The 23,212-nt window shown below is 45.5% G+C and overlaps 1 protein-coding gene across 6 annotated transcripts in view; it reads left to right on the forward strand.

Annotated features, from left to right (window-relative positions):
- The window catches only part of dip2ba (disco-interacting protein 2 homolog Ba), a 103,159-nt gene that overhangs the window by 73,507 nt on the left and 6,440 nt on the right, over positions 1-23,212 (forward strand). For all 6 annotated transcript variants that reach the window (XR_005097298.1, XM_037245896.1, XM_037245897.1 and 3 more), the window contains 9 exons: positions 8,798-8,919; positions 9,007-9,118; positions 12,269-12,378; positions 13,942-14,072; positions 14,137-14,305; positions 19,505-19,675; positions 19,772-19,833; positions 19,896-19,953; positions 20,029-20,103. Coding sequence is in view for 5 of the 6 variants with exons in the window: in XM_037245896.1 (XP_037101791.1) it covers positions 8,798-8,919; positions 9,007-9,118; positions 12,269-12,378; positions 13,942-14,072; positions 14,137-14,305; positions 19,505-19,675; positions 19,772-19,833; positions 19,896-19,953; positions 20,029-20,103 (1,010 nt within the window). In the remaining variant the exon portion in view is untranslated. The remainder of the gene's footprint in view (positions 1-8,797; positions 8,920-9,006; positions 9,119-12,268; positions 12,379-13,941; positions 14,073-14,136; positions 14,306-19,504; positions 19,676-19,771; positions 19,834-19,895; positions 19,954-20,028; positions 20,104-23,212) is intronic.

Raw genomic sequence — 23,212 nt, forward strand, 5'->3', positions numbered from 1 at the left:
AGTCGAGGTCAGCAGCACGCCATCTCCACTGTAAACAGTGTTGACGTTGCACTGCTTCCCCCTCCTGAGACGCCGGATGGTGGACCAGAATTTCCTCGAAGCCGTCCGGAAGTCATTCTCCATGGCCTCGCCGAACTCCTCCCACGCCCGGGTTTTTGCCTCAGCAACCGCCGAAGCCGCGTTCCGCTTGGCCATCCGGTACCTGTCAGCTGCCTCCGGAGTCCCGCAGGCCAAAACGGCCCGATAGGACTCCTTCTTCAGCTTGACGGCATCCCTTACCGCCGGTGTCCACCAGCGGGTTCGGGGATTGCCGCCACGACAGGCACCAATGACCTTACGGCCACAGCTCCGGTCGGCCGCCTCAACAATGGAGGCGCGGAACAAGGTCCACTCGGACTCAATGTCCCCCGCCTCCCCCGGGACGTGGGAAAAGCTCTGCCGGAGGTGGGAGTTGAAGCTCTTCCTGACAGGGGATTCCGCCAGACGTTCCCAGCAGACCCTCACAGAACGTTTGGGTCTGCCAGGTCGGACCGGCATCTTCCCCCACCATCGGAGCCAACCCACCACCAGGTGGTGATCAGTTGACAGCTCCGCCCCTCTCTTCGCCCGAGTGTCCAAAACATGCGGCCGCAAATCCGATGACACGACTACAAAGTCGATCATCGAACTGCGGCCTAGGGTGTCCTGGTGCCAAGTGCACACATGGACACCCTTATGTTTGAACATGGTGTTCATTATTGAAAATCTGTGTCGAGCACAGAAGTCCAACAATAGAACACCGCTCGGGTTCAGATCGGGGGGGCCGTTCCTCCCAATCACGCCCTTCCAGGTCTCACTGTCATTGCCCACGTGAGCATTGAAGTCACCCAGTAGAACGACGGAGTCCCCAGAAGGAGCGCTCTCCAGCACTTCCTCCAGGGACTCCAAGAAGGGTGGGTACTCTGAGCTGCCGTTTGGTGCATAGACACAAACAACAGTCAGGACCCGTCCCCCCACCCGAAGGCGGAGGGAGGCTACCCTCTCGTTCACCGGGGTGAACCCCAATGTGCAGGCGCCCAGCCGGGGGGCAATAAGTATACCCACACCTGCCCGACGCCTCTCACCGTGGGCAACTCCAGAGTGGAAGAGAGTCCAGCCCCTCTCGAGAGGGCTTGTACCGGAACCCAAACTGTGCGTGGAGGCAAGTCCGACTATATCTAGTCGGAACTTTTCTGCCTCGCACACCAGCTCGGGCTCCTTTCCAGCCAGAGAGGTGACATTCCATGTCCCAAGAGCCAGCTTCTGCAGCCGGGGATCAGACCGCCAAGGTCCCTGCCTTTGGCCGCCGCCCAGCTTGCAATGCACCCGACCCCTTTGGCCCCTCCCACAGGTGGTGAGCCCATGGGAAGGGGGACCCACGTTTCCTTTTCGGGCTGAGCCCGGCCGGGCCCCATGGGCGAAGGCCCGGCCACCAGACGCTCGCCTTCGAGCCCCGCCTCCAGGCCTGGCTCCAGAGGGGGGCCCCGGTGACCCGCGTCCGGGCGAGGGAAAACGTGATCCATTCATTTTTATCATCATAAGGGGCTGATGCATCTCATGGATATTTATTACTGAAAAGGCCCCTCATTGAAGCTTGGTCTTAAAAGGATCCGTCCTCCAGCCTCTTAAATACTGTATAACATACAGTAGCTCTCTTTTTACATGGTTGTTATCGGTTGAACTCAACTCTTCAGCGTGAAACCCCGTGATCTTGTGGTTTCACCAGTGCAGCTTTACGGCTATTGTTTACAAATACATAGAGTAGCTCCCAGTTGTTATCACATTAATGTAACTCTCAGCGTGAACCACTTGTGATCTTGTGGTCTCGCGGATGCAGCTTTCCGGACGCGCGCCATGCACGACTGCAGTTGGGCGTCACAATGGTTTAAAACCCTCTAAACAACAATGCAAGCTAACGTCAGTTTCCGAAGCTTTAACCGAGAACCGAGGCAAAGATTTCATTCATTTCAGTACCGAGGTGATTGACTTCCGGGGTTCCATTGTAATCAGAAAATGTTTTTTTTAAAAGCTCATCACTTTTTAATTTTGTGCAAACAAATGCAGCAAAGGGGCGGCTCGGTGGCGCACTGGCTAGCACGTCCGCCTCACAGTTAGGAGGGTGTAGGTTCGATTCCACCTCCGGCCCTCCCTGTGTGGTGTTTGCATGTTCTCCCCGTGTCCGCGTGGGTTTTCGCCAGGCACTCCGGTTTCCTCCCACATTCCAAAAACATGCGTGGTAGGCCGATTGAGCACTCCAAATTGCCCCTAGGTGTGAGTGCGAGTGCGGATGGTTGTTTGTCTCTGTGTGCCCTGCAATTGGCTGGCAACAAGTTCAGGGTGTCCCCCGCCTACTGCCTGATGACGACTGGGATAGGCTCCAGTACGCCCGCGACCCCCGTGGGGACAAAGCGGTACAGAAAATGGATGGATGGATGGATGGATGGATGGATGGATGGATGGATGGATGGATGGATGGATGGAAATGCAGCAAAGACTGCACACGGGTCTATTGAGGTCTTTTGGTTTGCTGTGTTTGATGGACTTGTCTGCAAAATTAGGCTTTTATCTTTTTCATGTTCCACCAAGACTGGCTGGTTTTACCTCCTGCCACTGCACTGGCCATAAAACGTGGAACTGAAAATCAGATTAAGACAACTGGGAATCAACGCATTGTCTCTTTCAGATGGCGATATTATTATACATATTTCACTACCCTTCAAACGTTTGGGGTCACTTAGAGATGTCCTTATTTTTATAATAAAATTATAATAGTTTTATAATAAAGTCAAAAAAAATGTTCCAGTGAGGATAAAACTAATCAAGAATAGACTATAGATTGTTAATCTGGTAATTGACTATTCTAGCTGCAAACGTTTTGGTTTTTTAGATTCAAGATTCAAGAAGTTCATTGGCCATGTTTGGGCATGCCAAACAAGGAATTTGACTCCGGTAGAACTCAGCCTCTGTTTAACATTTAGGTGACTAACAACATTCAGGACATGTGCGAAAATTGACAATTATTCTCAAACATCCCCTGATCTTAAACTCTTAAACTCCCAGGAGGGCAAGGAAAAATTCAAAACTCCTATTAGGGGAAATGAGAAACCTTGAGAAGAGACCACAGATGGGAGGATCCCTCTTCCAGGATGACCAGGCTGCAATGGATGCAGAGAGGACACATAGTACACGTAATATAGACAATTCAAAGATAAAGCGTCAAGAGCAGGATGTTAGTGCACATCAATGACTCTGAGACCCTTATGAGTGGTGTGAGTTCATCAGAGCGACATCCTGGGGGAGGAAGCTGTGTCTGTGTCTGCTGGTTTTGGCGTACAGCGCTCTGTAACGCCGTCCGGAGGGGAGTAGTTCGAACAGACTGTGACCTGGGTGAGAAGGGTCTGTAGAAATGTTACTTGCACGTTTCCTGGTCCTGGACAGGTACAAGTCTTGGATAGATGGGAGGTTGGTCCCGATTATCTTTTCTGCAGTCCTGATTGTCCGTTGCAGTCTATGCTTGTCTTGTTTGGTGGCCGATCCAAACCAGACAGTAATGGAGGTGCAGAGGATAGACTGGATGATGGCAGTATAGAAGGTCTTCAGCAGCTCCTGTGGCAAGTTGAACTTCCTGAGCTGTCTCAGAAAGTACAGCCTCTGCTGGGCCTTCTTCCGGGCAGAGTCTATGTGGCTGGTCCATTTCAGGTCCCAAGAGATTGTGGATCCCAGGAACTTGAAGGTGTTAGAGTGGTGCTCACTCTAACTTATTTTGCAAGAACCACACGGAAGACAGTATGCCCTTTTAAGCACTTGCAAGTGGAGAGTCATTCGTCGCTGTGCATACAGCGATAATCGAATGAGGTCTGACTTTGGATTCTTGCAAGAGAGTTTTTATTGAGAGAAAGCAGGGTGGGGGTGAGAGTGGTCAGGATGGGGGTGGACCCCTGGCCGCTGGTCAAAGCATAGCAGGGGGTCTTTTACGACGTTGGGGGAAACAGAACAACTTAGATTGCTTCCTCTGCAGCTGGTCAATCAGTTCAAAGGATTTTAGCGCTTTGTTCTACTACTTTGTCAAGACAGGACATCCATCCATCCATCCATTTTCTGAACCGCTTAGTCCCCACGGGGGTCGCGGGCGTGCTGGAGCCTATCCCAGCCGTCATCGGGCAGTAGGCGGGGGACACCCTGAACCGGTTGCCAGCCAATCGCAGGGCACACAGAGACAAACAACCATTTGCACTCGCACTCACACCTAGGGACAATTTGGAGTCTTCAATCGGCCTACCAAGCATGTTTTTGGGATGTGGGAGGAAACCGGAGTGCCCGGAGAAAACCCACGGGTTTTCTCAAGACAGGACATGTTTGGTTAATTATTACAGGTTACATTCCAACATAAGCATACGATGAAACTAATCTATCAACCCTAACAGAAGGTGTCTGTGGAGGGAATAGCATTAGTGAGGATAGTGAGAGGTGGAAGTGGTGAAGGGTCTCTCCTGAAGTCCACTGTCATCTCCACGGTCTTGAGCGGGTTCAGCTCCAGGGGGTTTTGGCTGCACCAGTGGACCAGGCGCTCCACCTCCTGTCTGTACGCAGTCTCGTCACCGTCCTGGATCAGTCCGATGAGAGTGGTGTCGTCCGCATACTTCAGGAGCTTCACAGAAGAGTTGCCTGAGGAGCAATCATTGGTATAGAGAGAGAAGAGCAGTCAGGAGAGGACGCACCCCTTGGCGGCGCCAGTGTTGGTGGTCCGGGTGTCTAATGTGATGGTCCCCAGCCTCACATGCTGTCTCCTGTTGGTCAGGAAGCTGGTGATCCACTGACAGGTGGAGGCAGGCACAGCGAGCTGGATGATCTTCTGGTGGAGGATGTCAGGAGCGATGGTGTTGAACGCTGAGCTGAAGTCCACAAACAGGATCCTGGCATACGTCCCTGGGGTGTCAAGGTGTTGCAGTATGTAGTGCAGTCCCACGTTGACCGCATCATCCACCAACCTGTGTGCCCGGTAGGCAAACTGCAGGGGGTCGAGCAGGGGGTCTGTAAGGTGGTTCAACACCAACCTCTCAAAGGATTTCATGACCACAGATGTCAGGGCGACAGGTCTGTAATCATTCAAACCTGTGATGGCGGGCTTCTTGGCCACCGGTACAATGGTGCAATGAGGGAACCTCACACAGCTCCAGGGAACGGTTGAAGATCCGTGCAAAGTTGGGTAGCAGTTGTTCAGCACAGACTTTCAGGCAGGAGGGGGACACGCCATCTGGGCCTGGTGCCTTAATGACCTTTTGTCTCCGGAATATCTGACACACCTCCTCCTCGTGGATCCGGAGTGCAGGCGCGGCTTCTGAAAAAGAGAGAGTAGGTGATAACGATGATGGAGGTGTGGACAGAGGGGTTGTGGGTGAAGGTGTGTATGCTGATTGTACTGCTGGAGGTCCTGTTGTGTGGGTGGACCATTCAAACCTGCAGTAAAACCTGTTTAGCTGGTTTGCAAGCCTTGGGTTCTCTACAGGTTTCTTGAAGCCTGTGATGCTCTGCAGGCCTTTCCACACTGTTGAGGGATCAGGATTGGCAGCGAGGTGTCTCCCTAGGCTCTCACCATAACACCTCTTGGCTTTCCTGATCTCTCGGTTCAGTGTGTTCCTGGTCTGCCTGAACAAGTCCCGGTCCCCACTCCTGTAGGCCTCCTCCTTGGCTTTCCGCAGCATCCTGAGGTTTGGTGTAAACCAAGGTTTGTTGTTGTTGTACCTTAGTCTGCACACACAAGTCCTCACAAAAGCTAATGTATGATGTCACAGTATCGGTGAGTTCATGCAGGTCTGAAGCTGCAGCTTCAAAAACACCCCAATCGGTGCAGTCAAAGCAGGCCTGGAGGTCCTGCTTTGACTCCACTGTCCATTTCCTCACAGTCCTCACCACAGGCTTAGAAGTTTATCATTTCTGCCTGTAGGTTGGGATCAGATGAACTAGACAGTGGTCCGAGAGTCCTGCTGCATGGGGCACAGAGCGGAATGCGTCCTTTATTACGGTGTAGCAGTGGTCACGTGTCTTTGTCCCTCTGGTGGGACACGTTATGTGCTGTCTGTATTTGGGGAGTTCGTGTGCGAGGTTCGCTCTGTTAAAATCACCCAGAACAATGATCAGTGAGTTTGGTAATTTTGTCTCCATGTCTGTTACCTGGTCAGCCAGCAGCTGCGTGGCTTCGATCGCACGTGCGTGTGGTGGAATGTAAACACCTGCCATAACGATCGAGGAGAACTCACGTGGTGAATAAAACGGCCGGCAGTTTATGAAAAGTGTTTCTAGGAGAGGGCTGCAAGACACTTTCAACACTGTGACATCAGTAGACCAACCTTCATTAATATAGAAACATAGACCACCTCCCTTTGTTTTTCCCGTGAGCTCCGCGCTGCGATCTGCGCGTAGTAGCTGAAACCCAGTTAGCTCTACGGCGTGGTGGGGGGTTAGGGTCCGTCAAGCCACATTTCGACGAAGCACAGGGCGGCGGATCTGCTAACGTCCGTGTTCCTTGAAATGAGAAGCAGCAGTTCGTCTATCTTGTTAGACAGAGAGCGGACATTCGCCAGATGAATTGATGGTCGGGGAGCACGGAACCCTCTCCGCTTCAACTTCACGAGGGCTCCGGCGCGCTTACCACGCCGCCGTCTTCGGCATGCTAGCTTGTAGAGTGCCGCCGCTCTGGCTAAAATCTCCGTCAAACAGTCTGAGTCAGTGAAAACCGGAGAGAAAGTATCAGGAGAAGACTGGTCCGATGTTTAACAGTTCTTCTCTGGTAAAAGTGTTCCAGGATGGGCAGCAGAAGACGCAAAAATCACACAAAATAACACAAAGAAGCAGAGAGCGAGTCACCGAGGCGACCATCCGCGGCGCCATCTTGATCCTCCGCCTTCTTGATGCAATATCTACATACAGTGCCTTACGAAAGTATTCGGCCCCCTTGAACCTTTCAACATTTCACCACATTTCAGGCTTCAAACATAAAGATATAAAATTTTAATTTTTTGTCAAGAATCAACAAGTGGGACACAATCGTGAAGTGGAACGAAATTTATTGGATAATTGAAACTTTTTTAACAAATAAAAATCTGAAAAGTGGGGCGTGCAATATTCTTTGGCCCCTTTACTTTCAGTGCAGCAAGCTCACTCTAGAAGTTCAGTGAGGATCTTTGAATGATCCAATGTTGTCCTAAATGACTGATGATGATAAATAGAATGCAACTGTGTGTAATCAAGTCTCCGTATAAATGCACCTGCTCTTTGATAGTCTCAGGGTTCTGTTTAAAGCGCAGAGAGAACCATGAAGACAAAGGAACACACCAGGCAGGTCTGAGATACTGTTGTGGAGAAGTTTAAAGCCGGATTTGGATACAAAAAGATTTCCCAAGCTTTAAACATCTCAAGGAACACTGTGCAAGCAATTATATTGAAATGGAAGGAGTATCAGACCACTGCAAATCTACCAAGACCCGGCCGTCCCTCCAAACTTTCATCTCAAACAAGGAGAAGACTGATCAGAGATGCAGCCAAGAGGCCCATGATCACTCTGGATGAACTGCAGATAACTACAGCTGAGGTGGGAGAGTCTTTCCATAGGACAATAATCAGTCGTGCACTGCACAAATCTGGCCTTTATGGAAGAGTGGCAAAAAGAAAGCCATTTCTCAAAGATATCCATAAAAAGTCTCGTTTAAAAATTGCCACAAGCCACCTGGGAGACACACCAAACATGTGGAAGAAGGTGCTCTGGTCAGATGAAACCAAAATCGAACTTTTTTGGCCACAATGCAAAACGATATGTTTGGCGTAAAAGCAACACAGCTCATCACCCTGAACACACCATCCCCACTGTCAAACATGGTGGTGGCAGCATCATGGTTTGGGCCTGCTTTCTTCAGCAGGGACAGGGAAGATGGCTAAAATTGATGGGAAGATGGATGGAGCCAAATACAGGACCATTCTGGAAGAAAACCTGTTGGAGTCTGCAAAAGACCTGAGACTGGGACGGAGATTTATCTTCCAACAGGACAATGATCCAAAACATAAAGACAAAATCTACAATGGAATGGTTCACAAATAGACGTATCAAGGTGTTAGAATGGCCAAGTCAAAGTCCAGACCTGAATCCAATTGAGAATCTGTGGAAAGAGCTGAAGACTGCTGTTCACAAACGCTCTCCATCCAACCTCACTGAGCTCGAGCTGTTTTGCAAGGAAGAATGGGCAAGAATTCCAGTCTCTCGATGTGCAAAACTGATAGAGACATACCCCAAGCGACTTGCAGCTGTAATTGTAGCAAAGATGGCGCTACAAAGGTATTAGCGCAAGGGGGCCGAATAATATTGCACGCCCCACTTTTCAGTTTTTTATTTGTTAAAAAAGTTTAAATTATCCAATAAATTTTGTTCCACTTCACGATTGTGTCCCACTTGTTGTTGATTCTTGACAAAAAATTAAACTTTTATATCTTTATGTTTGAAGCCTGAAATGTTGAAAGGTTCAAGGGGGCCGAATACTTTCACAAGGCACTGTAGGTGTATAAAGGCCCATTTCCAGCAACCATCCATCCAGTGTGCTTAATGGTCCATTGTGTTTGCTAATTGTGTCAGAAGGCTAATGGATGATGAGAAAACCCTTGAAAACCCTTGTGCAATTGTATTAGTTTTCATGGAAAACACTAAATTGTCTGGGTGACCCCAAACATTTGAACGGTAGTGTATGTTAATAGTCTATTTTTGTAATCAAGGGCCTCCTCCCTCTACATGCAGGCATTGACCTGATAGCTGCCTTCTATGGCTGCCTTTATGCCGGCGTCATCCCTGTGACTGTGAGGCCGCCCCACCCACAGAATCTGGCCGCGACTCTCCCCACTGTTCGCATGATCATTGACGTGAGTGTGCGCCACCTTGATCCCAAACCATGTGTGTTAAGTGATTCATATTTATTTGAGAATGTAATTGCTTCCTATGTGTTCCAGGTGAGCAAAGCAGCCTGCATCCTCACCACTCAGCCGCTCATGAGGATCCTAAGGTCCCGGGAAGCTGCCGCCAGTGTCAATGTCAAAACATGGCCCATCATCATCGACACAGGTAGAACAAATATTGATAGAACATCAATATTAGTGCATTAAATCGAGGTGCCACTGTAAATTAACTTCTTTTGGACCTGTTGTCCTTAGCCCATATGCAAATGGCTATTGTTTTTCGTTGTTTTTTAAATATTTTGATCTGTAAAAATATTAGATAAATAACATACAAATTTAAAAAAAAAAACATTTGCCTATGTGGTAAGGACAACAAGTCCAAAAGAAATTTCAAATAAGTAATTTCAAATATGAATTGCCATTGGATGACGTGACATATCAAAAAGGCACAACCCATTAAATTCACAGATGCTTTCACATTTAGACAAAATTTAGACATTGAGATGAAAAATCTATTTCCGAGTTTAAGGCAGCAAGATAGCACTCATCGTCCTCGCTCTGTGGCGAAGCTGCCTAAAACCGCATTGCATACTGCAGGGGTCACCAACCTTTCTTAAACCGAGAGCTACTTCCTGGGTACTGATTAAGGCAGGGGTGTCAAACTCCTTTCCTCGGGGGCCGAATCCCTACATGTTTTCCAAGTTTCCCTTGTTAAACACACCTGATTCAAATGACCAGTTCGTCCTCACTTTCAGCAGGAGCCTGATTAATTGAATCAGGTGTGTTTAACGAGGGAAACTTGGAAAACATGTAGGGATTCGGCCCCCGAGGAAAGGATCTTGACACCCCTGGATTAAGGCAAAGGGCTACCAGTTTGACACACACTTCTGAAATAGCCAATTTGCTCAATTTGGCTTTCACTATGTGTTATTATTGTCATTTCCAGTTCACATGTAAGTGTGATTTTAACAAGAATAGCAAAAATACAGTCAAACCTTGGTTTTTGACCGCAATCCGTTCCAGAAGGCGGTTCGAGAAGCGAATCGGTCGAATTCCAAATCTATTTTTCCCATTACAAATAATGGAACATTTTTCAATCCGTTTCAAGACAAAAAACCCCTGCCTTTTTAAAGCATTTTTTCATTTGCGCATATTTGTCCGATCACGCAACTGCAGCGCACCGCCGAACGCACAACCGTAGCGCGTCGCCAACCGCGCAACTGCACCGCGCTGGTCGCATTATTGTGACGCTGAAATTTAGAAAATATTTTTAAAGTCCTGATGTACTTTCCAAAATTTAAGTGGACCTAAGTGCGCAGGGAGCTTAATTTTGTACGATCGCGCAACTGCAGCGCACCGCCGAACGCACAAACATAGCGCGTCGCCGACCGTGCAACTGCACCGCGCTAATCGCATTATTGCGACAGAGCCGTCACTAAAATTTAGAAAATATTTTTAAAGTACCGTATTTTCCGCCCTAAAAGGCGCACCGGATTATAAGGCGCACCTTCAATGAACGGCCCATTTTAAAACTTTGTCCATATATAAGGCGCACCGGATTATAAGGCGCATAAAATAGAAGCTATACTGCAACAAACTGAGGTTGACTAGGGTTGCGGTATGCATCCACTAGCCAATAACCAACGAGCCCTCTGTAAACAATCGCGTTTCTCAAACGATCTCCTATAAAATGATCGGAACTGACTAAAATTCGATCTAACGCATTGGTACTACTTACCTATGTTTCCCTTCCATATCGATCCGTAGATTTACTCGAAACATTAACAGAGCAGCCTATTTTGACATGAAATAGCCCTGGTACGTATAGCAGCTATCGTTATAGCATTAGCCATCCGCAAAGTCCCACGAGCCCTCAGCTCGCAATCTCCCATGAGCCTCAGCAAAGTGTAAACAAATCGCGTTTCTCAAACGATCTCCTATAAAATGATCGGAACTGACTAAAGTTCGATCTAACGCATTGTACTACTTACCTATGTTTCCCTTCCATATCGATCCGTAGATTACTCGAAACATTAACAGAGCAACCTATTTTCACATGAAATAGCCTGGTACGTATAGCAGCTATCGTTATAGCATTAGCCATCCGCAAAGTCCACGAGCCTCAGCTCGCAATCTCCCATGAGCCTCAGCAAAGTGTAAACAATCGCGTTTCTCAAACGATCTCCTATAAAATGATCGGAACTGACTAAAGTTCGATCTAACGCATTGGTACTACTTACCTATGTTTCCCTTCCATATCGATCCGTAGATTTACTCGAAACATTAACAGAGCAGCCTATTTTCACATGAAATAGCCTGGTACGTATAGCAGCTATCGTTATAGCATTAGCCATCCGCAAAGTCCCACGAGCCTCAGCTCGCAATCTCCCATGAGCCTCAGCAAAGTGTAAACAATCGCGTTTCTCAAACGATCTCCTATAAAATGATCGGAACTGACTAAAGTTCGATCTAACGCATTGGTACTGCTTACCTATGTTTCCCTTCCATATCGATCCGTAGATTTACTCGAAACATTAACGGAGCAGCCTATTTTGAAATGAAATAGCCTCGCGGGTACAACAGCTATTCGGTGACGCCCCCTGACTACAGTTGCCGTAGTGTTGGGAAGCGATGCGACCTTGTAATTTACTAGTCGTACTAAAAAGTATTGAAACATTTTGGCAGAGCACTGTGTACAACCAGTATGGATCAACAAATTCATCAATTGATCCATATATAAGGCGCACCGGACTATAAGGCGCACTGTCGACTTTTGATAAAAATTTAGGTTTTTAGGATGGCTTTACTGCTCCCACTTGCTTTCTTTGGAGGCATGATTAGGGGTTAATACAATCCTCAAAGTAACGAAAATGCGATAACAACGGAATCAGTCGGCATCCGGGCCGCACGGTCGGGTTTTCTCGGGTCCTCCCGGCTCATCTCGCGAGGTTCGACCTCCGAATTTTGTTCGACAACCGCAGCAAAAAAAATCTCGAATTTTTTGTTCGAATTCCGATTTGTTCGAGAACCAGGACGTTCGAAAACCGAGGTTTGACTGTAAAATAAATAGATGCAGCTCACTGACAAGTGCCGCTATTTGAGCTAATTTTAGAACAGTCCTGTGGGCGACTCATGCGGTCCTCACGGGCACCGTGTCGGTGACCCCTGGCATACTGTATAACCGCAATCCTGCCCAACCATACTGGACACTATTTTCTCTGTTGGGTCCAGGGTCCGTTGGTTCTGGCTCCATTAAATCGAGGATCCACTGAAAATAAATGGACACATTTTGTACGTTTGTTTACTCTCCTCTTAGATGACCTACCCAGAAAGCGGCCACCACAGATCTACAAGCCCCCAACAGCCGAGATGTTGGCTTACCTGGACTTCAGTGTGTCTACCACAGGCATGTTAACTGGAGTAAAGGTAACGATTTGAGCACCTTGCATTAAAATCCATGCTCGATACTGTAGATTAGTGTTTCCCAACCTATCTATACTGACTCAAGGCGTATACTATGTCACATCGGAAAAAAATCTCATGGCATTACATACCAAAATGATTCACAAAACGTGAATCGCAATTGGTTGTTTTGCCTGTTACTATACATCAGTGATCCCCAACCTTTTTTGCGCCACGGACCGGTTACGTGTCAGAAATATTTTCGCGGACCGGCCTTTATATAAATAAATAATACATTTATATAACTAAAATACATTTATATAAATAAATAATACATTTATAATAAATACATGAATACGATGAAACAAAATGATACGACTGGCATAAAAACAAGTATAAACGACATTAAAATAAAACTCACCATCACATTGAATTACTGGGAGCACTGAGCTTGTTTCTCAGAAACGAGCCGGTCCCATCTAGGCGTAATCGGAGACAATGACACCCGAAGTGGTTGACAGTACCCTATTAAAAGACAATTGAAAGTGTATTGAAAGACAGTAGGGTAGGGGGCAGGATGCTTGGTCTCCATGTGCCGAAGCAGTTTTGAGGGCTTCATTGCCTCGTTAGCTAGCCTGTCGCCACATATTATGCAGAGTGGGCTTGGCGTCTTTTAAATGCAGCTTTCCTTTTCTTAGAAGTCATAGCCTCTTCTTCTTCCGTCTCCTCATTGGGCTTTTTTCCCTTTCCGAAGAAGCTTTCCAAACATCTCTGTTTCTTGCTCATTTTTGCTTGCTTCGCGGGCTCAACTGAGGGGACATGTCACGTGACCGAGACGAGCGTCTTGACCTGAACCGACGGATGTAATTGGGAGAGAATCGCCAATTTTTTTATATTTTTCAAAATAAATACTTACTCATTTTTGCTAGCTTTGCGGGCTCGACTGGGGGAAACATGTCACGTGACCGGGACGAGCGTCCTGACCTGAATTAATTGATCGTCGATTAAAACGTTTTTTTTTTTTTTCTGTGTGGTTTGGCGGCCCGGTACCAAGTGACCCACGGACCGGTACCGGTCCGCGGCCCGGTGGTTGGGGACCACTGCTATACATGATCGGCATAGATTAACAAATGACACTTTTTGTATAAGAAAATAATGACAATTTTGTCAAAATGATTGACATTGGATAAGTCCCTCTGGCACACCTGATGATCTCTCACTGATTGAAAACCACTGCTGTAGATAATCTAAATAATCGTGACCAATACTGGACATAAAATTTAGCCTTGAACTTGAAAAGGCCCATATCATGCATGCAATTAGATAGTATTACTTGATTACTTTATGTTTGTATGTTTGTGAAAGAATTTATTTGAAATATAATTGCTCTCAATTGGAATTGTAGTTTCAAAAGTCAACCAGGTGAAAGTTGGCTTAGTATTGCAAAGACCCAAACTTAAGGCGGCATTTTGTCACCTAACCGTTGCTGAACGATTCACTTGTGTGTAGTATCTCACACTCAATGTTGTTTGTAGTTGACGCTGAGTAGTATTTTAAAAGGTGCTGTTTATTTATTTTTTTAATCAGATGTCTCATGCTGCAGTCAGCACTCTGTGTCGTTCCATCAAGTTGCAGTGTGAACTCTACTCCTCACGCCAAATAGCCATCTGCCTGGACCCATACTGCGGCCTAGGCTTTGTCCTGTGGTGCCTCTCCAGGTATGTAAAATGGTCCATAGATGATAAGCAGTGTGATTGTTACAAAAGTGATTGTGGTGTGCAGTGTTTACTCAGGTCATCAGTCAATCCTCATCCCTCCCCTGGAGCTGGAGAGCTCACTTCCTCTGTGGCTGAGCACCCTCAGTCAGTACAAGATCCGAGACACCTTCTGCTCCTACTCAGTTATGGAGCTTTGCACCAAAGGCCTTGGAACCCAGACAGAGCTGCTGAAGGTTGGCGTGCAAAACACTTGAAATGCCTCAATTTTATTTTATTTTAAGCCTTAAGTGAATGTGTTTCATAAAGACAGAATGAAACACATTCATTTAAGGCTTAAAATAAGCGGTTATGCATCTTAACTTGTGAGGCAAAATTTGCATCTTGTGCCTCATCAAACACATTGAATAGCAAAACAGCTGTCCTAAAAATTGTTGTTTGGGAGGACGCATGCGCATCTCTCAAGACACCTACTGTGGATAGTCGGAAGGTGCGGCTTAAGTGGATGGATGGATGGATGGATGGATGGATGGATGGATGGATGGATGGATGGATGGATGGATGGATGGATGGATGGATGGATGGATGGATGCCTTTTTAAACTAAATACTTTTAATAGGGCTGGGCAGTGTTGGGCAAATTACTTCCAAAATGTATTTAGTTACAGTTATTAGTTACCTTTCCAAAAAAGTAATTGAATTATGATTGATTTACTCCTTCATAGATGTAATTAGTTACTAGGGAAAGTAATTACAGTGATCCATCGTAACTTCGCGCGTCATTGATTGCGGATTCGCTATTTCGCGGGTTAATAAGTGACGGGAGAATAGCATTTGAATACACGCTGATAGCGTGAGGCGTGCCTCTGAGCAATGTGTGTCACTTGGGACAAGCGCGGAAGCCAGCCGCACACAAAATTAATGCACTGGCATGAGCGCTGATAGCGTGCTCTGCCTCTGAGCAATGCGGAGGTGACAGAGTAGAAGCGCAGGAGGCGCGGGAGGCCGGAAGGCGCGAGGGAACAGCACCAATCGGTGCAGGAGGAGTTGGGACACGTGACAATATTACGTTTGTTCTCTTATTTACTGTTAAGGTAGAATACATGCACAGAACAGTGTGGGAAAGGTTATTAAGTGATTGGGAAAGTTTTATGTCGTGTAAAAGTATTAAGGAGGCTTTACAAAGCCTAAATATTGTGTATAGTACCACAATGCAACAGGAGATTCATGCGTGACTGTGACTGGTTTTGCTATGCATGATGTCCCTGGGTTAGTGTAGTGCAGGAATTGTCAACTGGTCGTCCGAGGCCCTCTAGTGATCCAAAGTGGTATTGCACGTGGTCCGCGAAATTGGAAATGGAAAACAATTGAAACATTTTGAAAAATAAAATTGATTTATAATTTAGACTTGATTTATTTTCCAGCTAATTTTGTGAATCATTTACCCTTCCAAATTATGTCAAATGTAGCTGACATTTCCAAAATACACATACAGATGCAAATAAATAGCCTGTATAGGTCTATACTCTTTCGGTGCAAAATAAAATAATACTCCGTCAAAGCAGTGGTCTCTGAGTTGCTTCTTGGGTATAATGGATAAATGGACAAATGGACAAAACCAGTTGAAAACCCCTGGTGTAGTGTGTTAATCCTGAAGGTGGTCACTTTGCATTGCTTGAAAAGGTAAACCAGACTTCAAATAAACTTGCAATACATCCATGCCCTCTAGCGGCCAACACGAAACACGACATGTTTGAAATTTCTATACAAAGGTAATTAAATTCCTAATTAATACATATAATGTTTCTACTATGCGGATCTTCATTTAAATGATGGTTCTGGAACGCATCTCCTGCGATAAACGAGGGATCACTGTATTGCATTACTTTTTCAAAAACGTTCAATGATGTAAAAGAAATCAACTTTTTAAGCAGGTGTCAATACAGTTGCATTAACTAATACAGCATAGCTCAGTACCTCATTTAACTTCATATTTATTGAACAACAATGTAAAATAAGAATACAATAAATAAATTGTCACACAACTTCCAAATTGTTCACATCGGCCAGAAATCCACACTGCACACTTTTTCATTTTTTTACACCAAAACTCTGATGAGAAAAAAAAAGTTACGGCACGGAGTGGCGCACAATTCGCTATATGGTATTTAAAATCAATGTTTGCGTCTTTGGACAGTCCAACAGCTGAAAAACGAACAAAGTAAAAAGTAAAACGTACCAGGTATGCCAAGTTCCTCACTCAAGATCGCCCATGTCTGCTCCTGTTTTGTTGTATCCCAGTATAGGTACAAAGAAGTACGTATTGTACAGCGAGGGGTGAGCACGGATGGTTGTTTTGTTTTTGACATTCTGAAAATCTACTCCCTAAACTGAATTTGAAACCCAAGATGAATTACTGTACACTACACCCTTTCTCAGCGAGGAGGAGAGGCCTATAGGTTGAAATTACCGTAATTTTTGGACTATAAACCGCACCGGACTATAAACCGCACCAGCTAAAATTCAGGGATATTTTAGTTTTTTTCTTATATAAGCCGCACCGGACTATAAGCCGCACGTGCACATGAGTTATTTACAAAGAAAGACAGTACACAGAAAGCCTTTTTAAAGTTTTAATAACATACTTTAACATATCTTTCTAAACGCTGCCTGTGATGCAGCAGTAGTACCGCAGCAACACGGAAGTGACACAGCACTAACAGGGCTGGTTGAAAAAAATACGAGTAAAAGTGAGAGCCGTCGTCTTCATCTTCCTCCTGTGCACTGAAACCATCAAAGTCTTCCTTGGAATATCGTTAGATATACTTCGCCACACACTTTTTCAAACTCTCTTTTGTTGTCGCTTTCATGCATTTCTTCTAGCATTTTCCATGATGAGGGTATGTTCATGCTAACTTTATTCATGCACAAATCGCTAAGTTACATTAAACCAGGGGTGCGCAATACGTCGATCGCCAAGCCACTATTAGTCGATCGCGTGATATTAAAATGTTTTTTTTTTTTAATTTATTTATTTATTTCGCACTTGACGCGTGTACAAACAACGGCGCTAACAACACAACACAAACACGCTAGCTCGCGAGTTCCCTCCAATTGTCAGAACCCTGTTTTTTCTTTTAAACTTAAGAAAGGGTATAAAAATGAGTGGGGCAGCTGGCCATAGTAAGAAGTATCACTTTCATAGGGAATGGGAGTAGGACTTTTTTTTTCACGATGACATATATATACTATATATATATATATATATAATTTTTTTTAGTGGGTAGATCTTTGTGACTTGGTCATTTCAAAAGTCGCTCGCGAGCTGAAAAGGTTTGGGCACCCCTGCATTAAACTAGCGAGCTACACGTATAGCTCCAGAGTAGATGTGACCGGGAAATAAAGAAAGAAAATGGTGACGCAACAAGATGTCATCAACAATAGCCCAGTGCACCTTGTGACCGGAAGAAACCTCTACAGTGCATGTATGAGCTGCTGTAGTTCTTACGTTAAGAGCCAAATCGACTGCCTTTAACTTAAAAGCGGCATCATATGCATTTCTTTTGTCCCCCATAATGAGGGTTTGTGTATAAAAGCTTCCTTTCTTCAGTAATGTCCGTCTTGATCTCGTTCTCTCTTCTTTGTGTCAATTATACGGCACTATTTGCCTGGGGGATGGACATGCGACCAACACACCACTCTTCTCCCCAGTGACCCTGTCACATTTCCCTCCGCCCAGCAAAGTGGTGCCGCACAACAGTCCACAGCCTTTTTACGAGTGTATAAAAGTGATCAAGTCATCACAAAAATCACGGAGATAATCCTATATAAACCGCACCGGACTATAAACCGCTGGGTTGAAAATTTGAGAAAAAGGTCGCGCCTTATGGTCCAAAATGTACGGTATTATAGCATTGCAGAATGAATCAGGCTAAGCAGCAAGATAGCAACAAGATCTTTAATGAGAACAAAAAAGGATTACTGTGGCCGTGACCACACCAAATTAAGGAAGTGTACCATTTTGGCTTGAAGCAGCCATTTTAGGCAAATTAGAGGGCTACGACTTTGACAAACTGTTCTTGGTAATTTGCCCAAATGAGTTCCAGTGGGAAGTAGGTTTCCTAAAAAGATGGACAACGCTCTTTTAAATATTTTTTTTATATTGGCGAAACATTGAATGCATTTGGATCCTTCACCATTTAAAAAGAGGTATAAGGGCCCATTCATCAATGTTTGCAGTTTTAATTCTTATTGTATCCCACCGCAGTAAACCACGATGGTGCAGGTTGTAAGAATGTTGTGGCTTATCTGTTTATCTAATAATAATAATAATTCATTCAATTTATATAGCGCTTTTCAATAACCCAAAGACGCTTTACAGATAACAAAAAAAAAAAAAAAGGGGGGGTACGTATGGGGGGGGGGGACAATAGGATATAGTTAATAACAGGACATCGGTCAGCAGTGCAAAGGAGATGGATGGAGGAGCAGGAGGGGCGGGAGCGGAGGTTGTTGAAGTTGGCAGTACGAGAGGTGGGGGTGACGGGGGGTTGGTAGTCCAAAAAGAGGAGATGGGTGAGCCATCGGGGAAGTGCCGGTCCAGATGTTGGACCAGATGGACCAGATGGTGATGCCGGTCGACCTCGACTGCACCCGCTCGAACGGCAGGCCCCAACGCACCACGGCGGCACACAGCAGAGCCACGGTTGGCGAGCCCGCAGGGAGTGGAGCCCGCAGGGAGTGGAGCCCGTCGCCCGAGAACGCCAGACGGAAGGCCAGAGAGCCAGGCCAGAGCTGCCGTAGAGTCCACAGCAGGCGGCCACAGGCTCAGAGTCGGGAGGCAGGAGGGTCCGGTGGTGGTTTTGGCCAGTTGGCTGTTGGCTAGCTGGCTAACGTAGCTGGTAGTCCGAGGGAGAGGAAACAGATAGGTGAGAGCGGAGCTACGGGAATGCGAAGTGGACGGAGGACAACACGAGAAAAATAAAAGAAGAGACGGGTGCACTGAAAACAGGAAAACGAAAAACAAGTAACGGACACGGTCCGGGACAGAAGCGGCAGTCAACAAGTTTGACGCCAGCGTGCTCTAACCCGGAAGACAACAGACGGTGGGGGAGGAGGAGTTCTGTAAGAAGTAATCAGAACGTTCCTGTTGAACAACTCTTATGGTAAAAATATTTGACATACACAGCATTATCAACAATTGGATGGTCCCTGTTGCGATAAATATGGTTGTCTACCTGGGGCATAGTACATTGTCCATGTTTCACTGGTAGATCAGAAATAACATGTTTCTGTCAAAGACAAGTCTACAATTGTGTGTGTGTGTGTGTGTGTGTGTGTGTGTGTGTGTGTGTGTGTGTGTGTGTGTGTGTGTGTGCGTGTGCGTGCGTGTGTGTGTGTGTGTGTGCGTGTGTGTGTGTGTGTGTGTGTGTCTAGGCACGTGGTGTAAATCTGTCGTGCGTGCGCAGCTGCGTGGTGATAGCCGAGGAGAGGCCCAGACTTACCCTCACGCAGTCTTTCTCCAAGCTTTTCAAGGATGTCGGTCTGTCGTCGCGAGCCGTCAGCACCGCTTTTGGCTCCAGGGTCAACCTGGCCATCTGTATGCAGGTGGGAATTCTGACATTCAGGTCATTCAGGTTTATGCACTTAAGTACATTAGTGCATCTACATGTTTCCTTTTTTGTTTTCCTGGCTGTGTTGCAGGGCACAGCTGGACCAGACCCCTCCACTGTCTACGTTGACATGAAGTCGTTACGCCATGACAGGTAATGCTCAACACTACCTTTGGGACATTTTAGGGTAACAGAGTTATGTCTCTGTTGCTAAGGGTGAGGCTGGTGGAGCGTGGAGCACCTCAGAGTCTTCCACTCATGGAGTCAGGCACTGTGAGTGTTGATTATTGATAAATTAGCACCATGACACAGATCCAGCAGCTATCAGCGATTGTGTTCTGTTTGAAGATTTTAGCGGGGGTGCGAGTCATCATCGTCAACCCAGAGACACGAGGACCGCTGGGAGACTCCCATCTTGGTGAGGTAAGTGGCTAGAGAGGATAGCAGGAACTCACATTGGCTTAACTGGGCTTTGACCATATAGCCATATGCTTTTTGTGAGGATGCTGATTTAGACCTGTTTGAGTTTTTCAGGTTGAGATGTTTGACAATAAGAACCAAGTAAAGCCAGATCTAGACTGGGTACCTGCTGTATGTTTGTTACTTTTGATGAAACGTTCGCGTATCATTGTGGTAATGACCTTGATTTCATTTGATGTAAAAGAAGAAAAAGAAAGAGTTGTTCATAGACGTTTATTGTTCAGTGGTCATTCGTCCTTACAGCAATTTACAATACTTACAACGTAAGGTGTTTCAAGGTTACAAATCGCAAGTAATGAACTACCATAAAATCCCGTAAGGCTAAGTTAAACCTCAATTTTAAACGCTTCGATTCTACGCGATTTTCTGTCTAATGCGATATGGTCACGGACCCCAATTTTTTCGGCGCATTTTAAATGGTTGAAATTGTAGAAATTACAGTGCGAAAAGACAAGAGGCAGTATCTACTTTTGACTACACAACGGCGCGTTATTATTTTTCTCCTACCATATTCCTCAGCAACATGGCGCTGCAAAACACCTGTCAACCCGTTTTCCATCTTTCTTAAAGAGACTGCAGCAGTAACTTACAGGTTATATATACATTAGCACAATGTAACAAATCAATTAATTATTCATTTTTACCCAGCACAGCGAAGTTATTCCCCAAATGCAAACGTTTTTTCCTACTGCAATTACCCGATACACTCGCATGCACGGCTCTGTATTTTTTCCCCTTCCAAGACTTTCTAAATAACGTCCTTTCGGGTTAACGCCATTCCCAAATTCTGGACCCCAAAGTCCGCGTAAACTCTAAGCTTAGCTGTACTCCTTTTTTCCCCCAAAAATGATCCCCAAATTGTAATGCATTACAGCACTCAGTAACTAATACATGACAAAAGCACATCGTGCCATAATGCATTACAATAATTTATGAATAAATGATGTAATACAATGAGTTATTCAGCATTTTCTCTAATATTTTTACAGTTACTGAGTCCTGTATCACATTACATTTTCAGGATTACAATAAATAAGTACTCACAAATTTGACTGGAAATGAAGTCCATTGCGTCTATTACAAGATGGGCTAGTTTCTTTACCAACCACTGTGAACAGGATTTTTTTTTACCTCTCTGAGGGATTCTTGATGCAATTTACAAACACATGGCTCATTTTGCATCACTGCAAAAATGTTTTCTGTATTTGAAACAACAACAAACTTTGTTAAGAAGTCATGGCTTGTTAAAATAAAAAATGCAAAATTAACATCCATCCATTATCAGAACCGCTTATCCTGTCGAGGGTCGCGGGTGTGCTGAAGCCTGTCCCAGCTGACTTTGGGCAGTTGTCGAGGGACACCCTGAAGTGGTTGCCAGACATTCGCAGGGCACAGAGACAAACAACCATCCGCACTCACACCTACGGGCAATTTGGAGTGGTCAATCCGCCTACCATGCATGTTTTTGGGATGTGAAAGGAAACTGGAGAATTACAACTTAATGAACTCTAGATTGTGTGTTTTTTTTTTTTTTTTTTTTTTTTTTTTTTTTTTTATATAAAGAATACCGTATTCTATAATTAGAGAAGGTTTATGTCCAACAGGGGGGGTGGGCGATTAATAGAGAATAGGGGTGTAAATCGCGGGTTTTGTCACGATACGATATCATATCGATACAAAGAACCACGATACGATATTTGCCGATATCTTAAAGCCTGCTGTGATTCATTCACGATACATCACGATATAGTGCTCTACGATCGATATAGAACAATATCCTGATTTATAACAATTCATACGCAAAATCAACAAGGTACTGCAAACTCTTTATTTAGGAAATTACAAAGTGCTTCCAAACGAATGACTTGAAGCCCAAAGGGGAGCGAATTTCCTCGTCTTCTTGGACACTAGCCATAGCACCAGCCCAGGAGCCGCGTAGTTGTCGGCTCCCCTTTGCGGCTCCCCTTTCACGTGCCTGCTCTGCTCACAACACAACACGCCGCGCACTGCTCCCGGAAAGAGGAAGCAAGCAACAATGAACTGGATTTCAAAATAAAGTCGCGTCTAATGTCCGAGGTCAAAAACGGGCGATATAGATCGATGTTTACGTTTAGCATCGATGCCAACAAATCGTAGAGCATTATATCGATTAATCGATGTGTATCGATGAATCGTTACACCCCTAATACAGAACACTTTTTGTCCGATCGCCAAGGGGCACTGAAATGGGCGACAACAAGTATATTTTCCTTATGTAGTATGCAATACCTGCATCTCACTGGTGTTCTTGTTTTGATCTACTTCTAACAGCGGGGTGCGTCCATTGACGCTCCATCGATGCGACACGTTACCGTCGCACATCACATGTTGCGCACGTCATGTTATCGCGATCGTCTTGTTCGAGCGCACCCCCCGATAACGTAATTGTGTGAGGATATTGTAGCGGAGTGACGAGTGTAATTGTATCATAGTTTATGGAGAAAAACAATTTAAAAGGGCCATTCGACGTGCTGTCAAATCTGTCATATTTAAACTTGTGCAATGACGTCGGCATGCGGTCGCGGAGGAAAACGTAAGTTTTGGGGGTAATTTTTAGCAGCATGGGTGATAATTGGAGGTATCAATGTTTTTTATTTACGTCATCGCTAACACACACTGGGCGATTATTAGAATATGGGCGATAATTAGAATAAATACGGTTAAATGCTGACTTAATATGGATCGCTCTTTAGCCATTCATATTTTTTCCTTTGTTGCATATTCTTTATCGAGCTATCTATCTTATCTGTTTTGTTTGACCAATTATCAATTACAGTGGAGCCTCGGTTTTTGAACGTCCCGGTTCTCGAACAAATCAGTATTCGAACAAAAAATTCGAGATTTTTTTGCTTTGGATGTCGGACGAAATTCGGTTGTCGAACCTCGCGAGATGAGCCGAGAGGACCCGCATGCCAACTGACTCCGTTCGTTATTACATTCTCGTTACTCTGAGGATTGCATCAACTCTAATCATGCCTCCAAAGTGGGAGCAGTAAAGCCATCCTAAAACACA

Source organism: Syngnathus acus, chromosome 2 (genome assembly GCF_901709675.1).
Source record: "Syngnathus acus chromosome 2, fSynAcu1.2, whole genome shotgun sequence".
Lineage (NCBI taxonomy): Eukaryota > Metazoa > Chordata > Actinopteri > Syngnathiformes > Syngnathidae > Syngnathus > Syngnathus acus.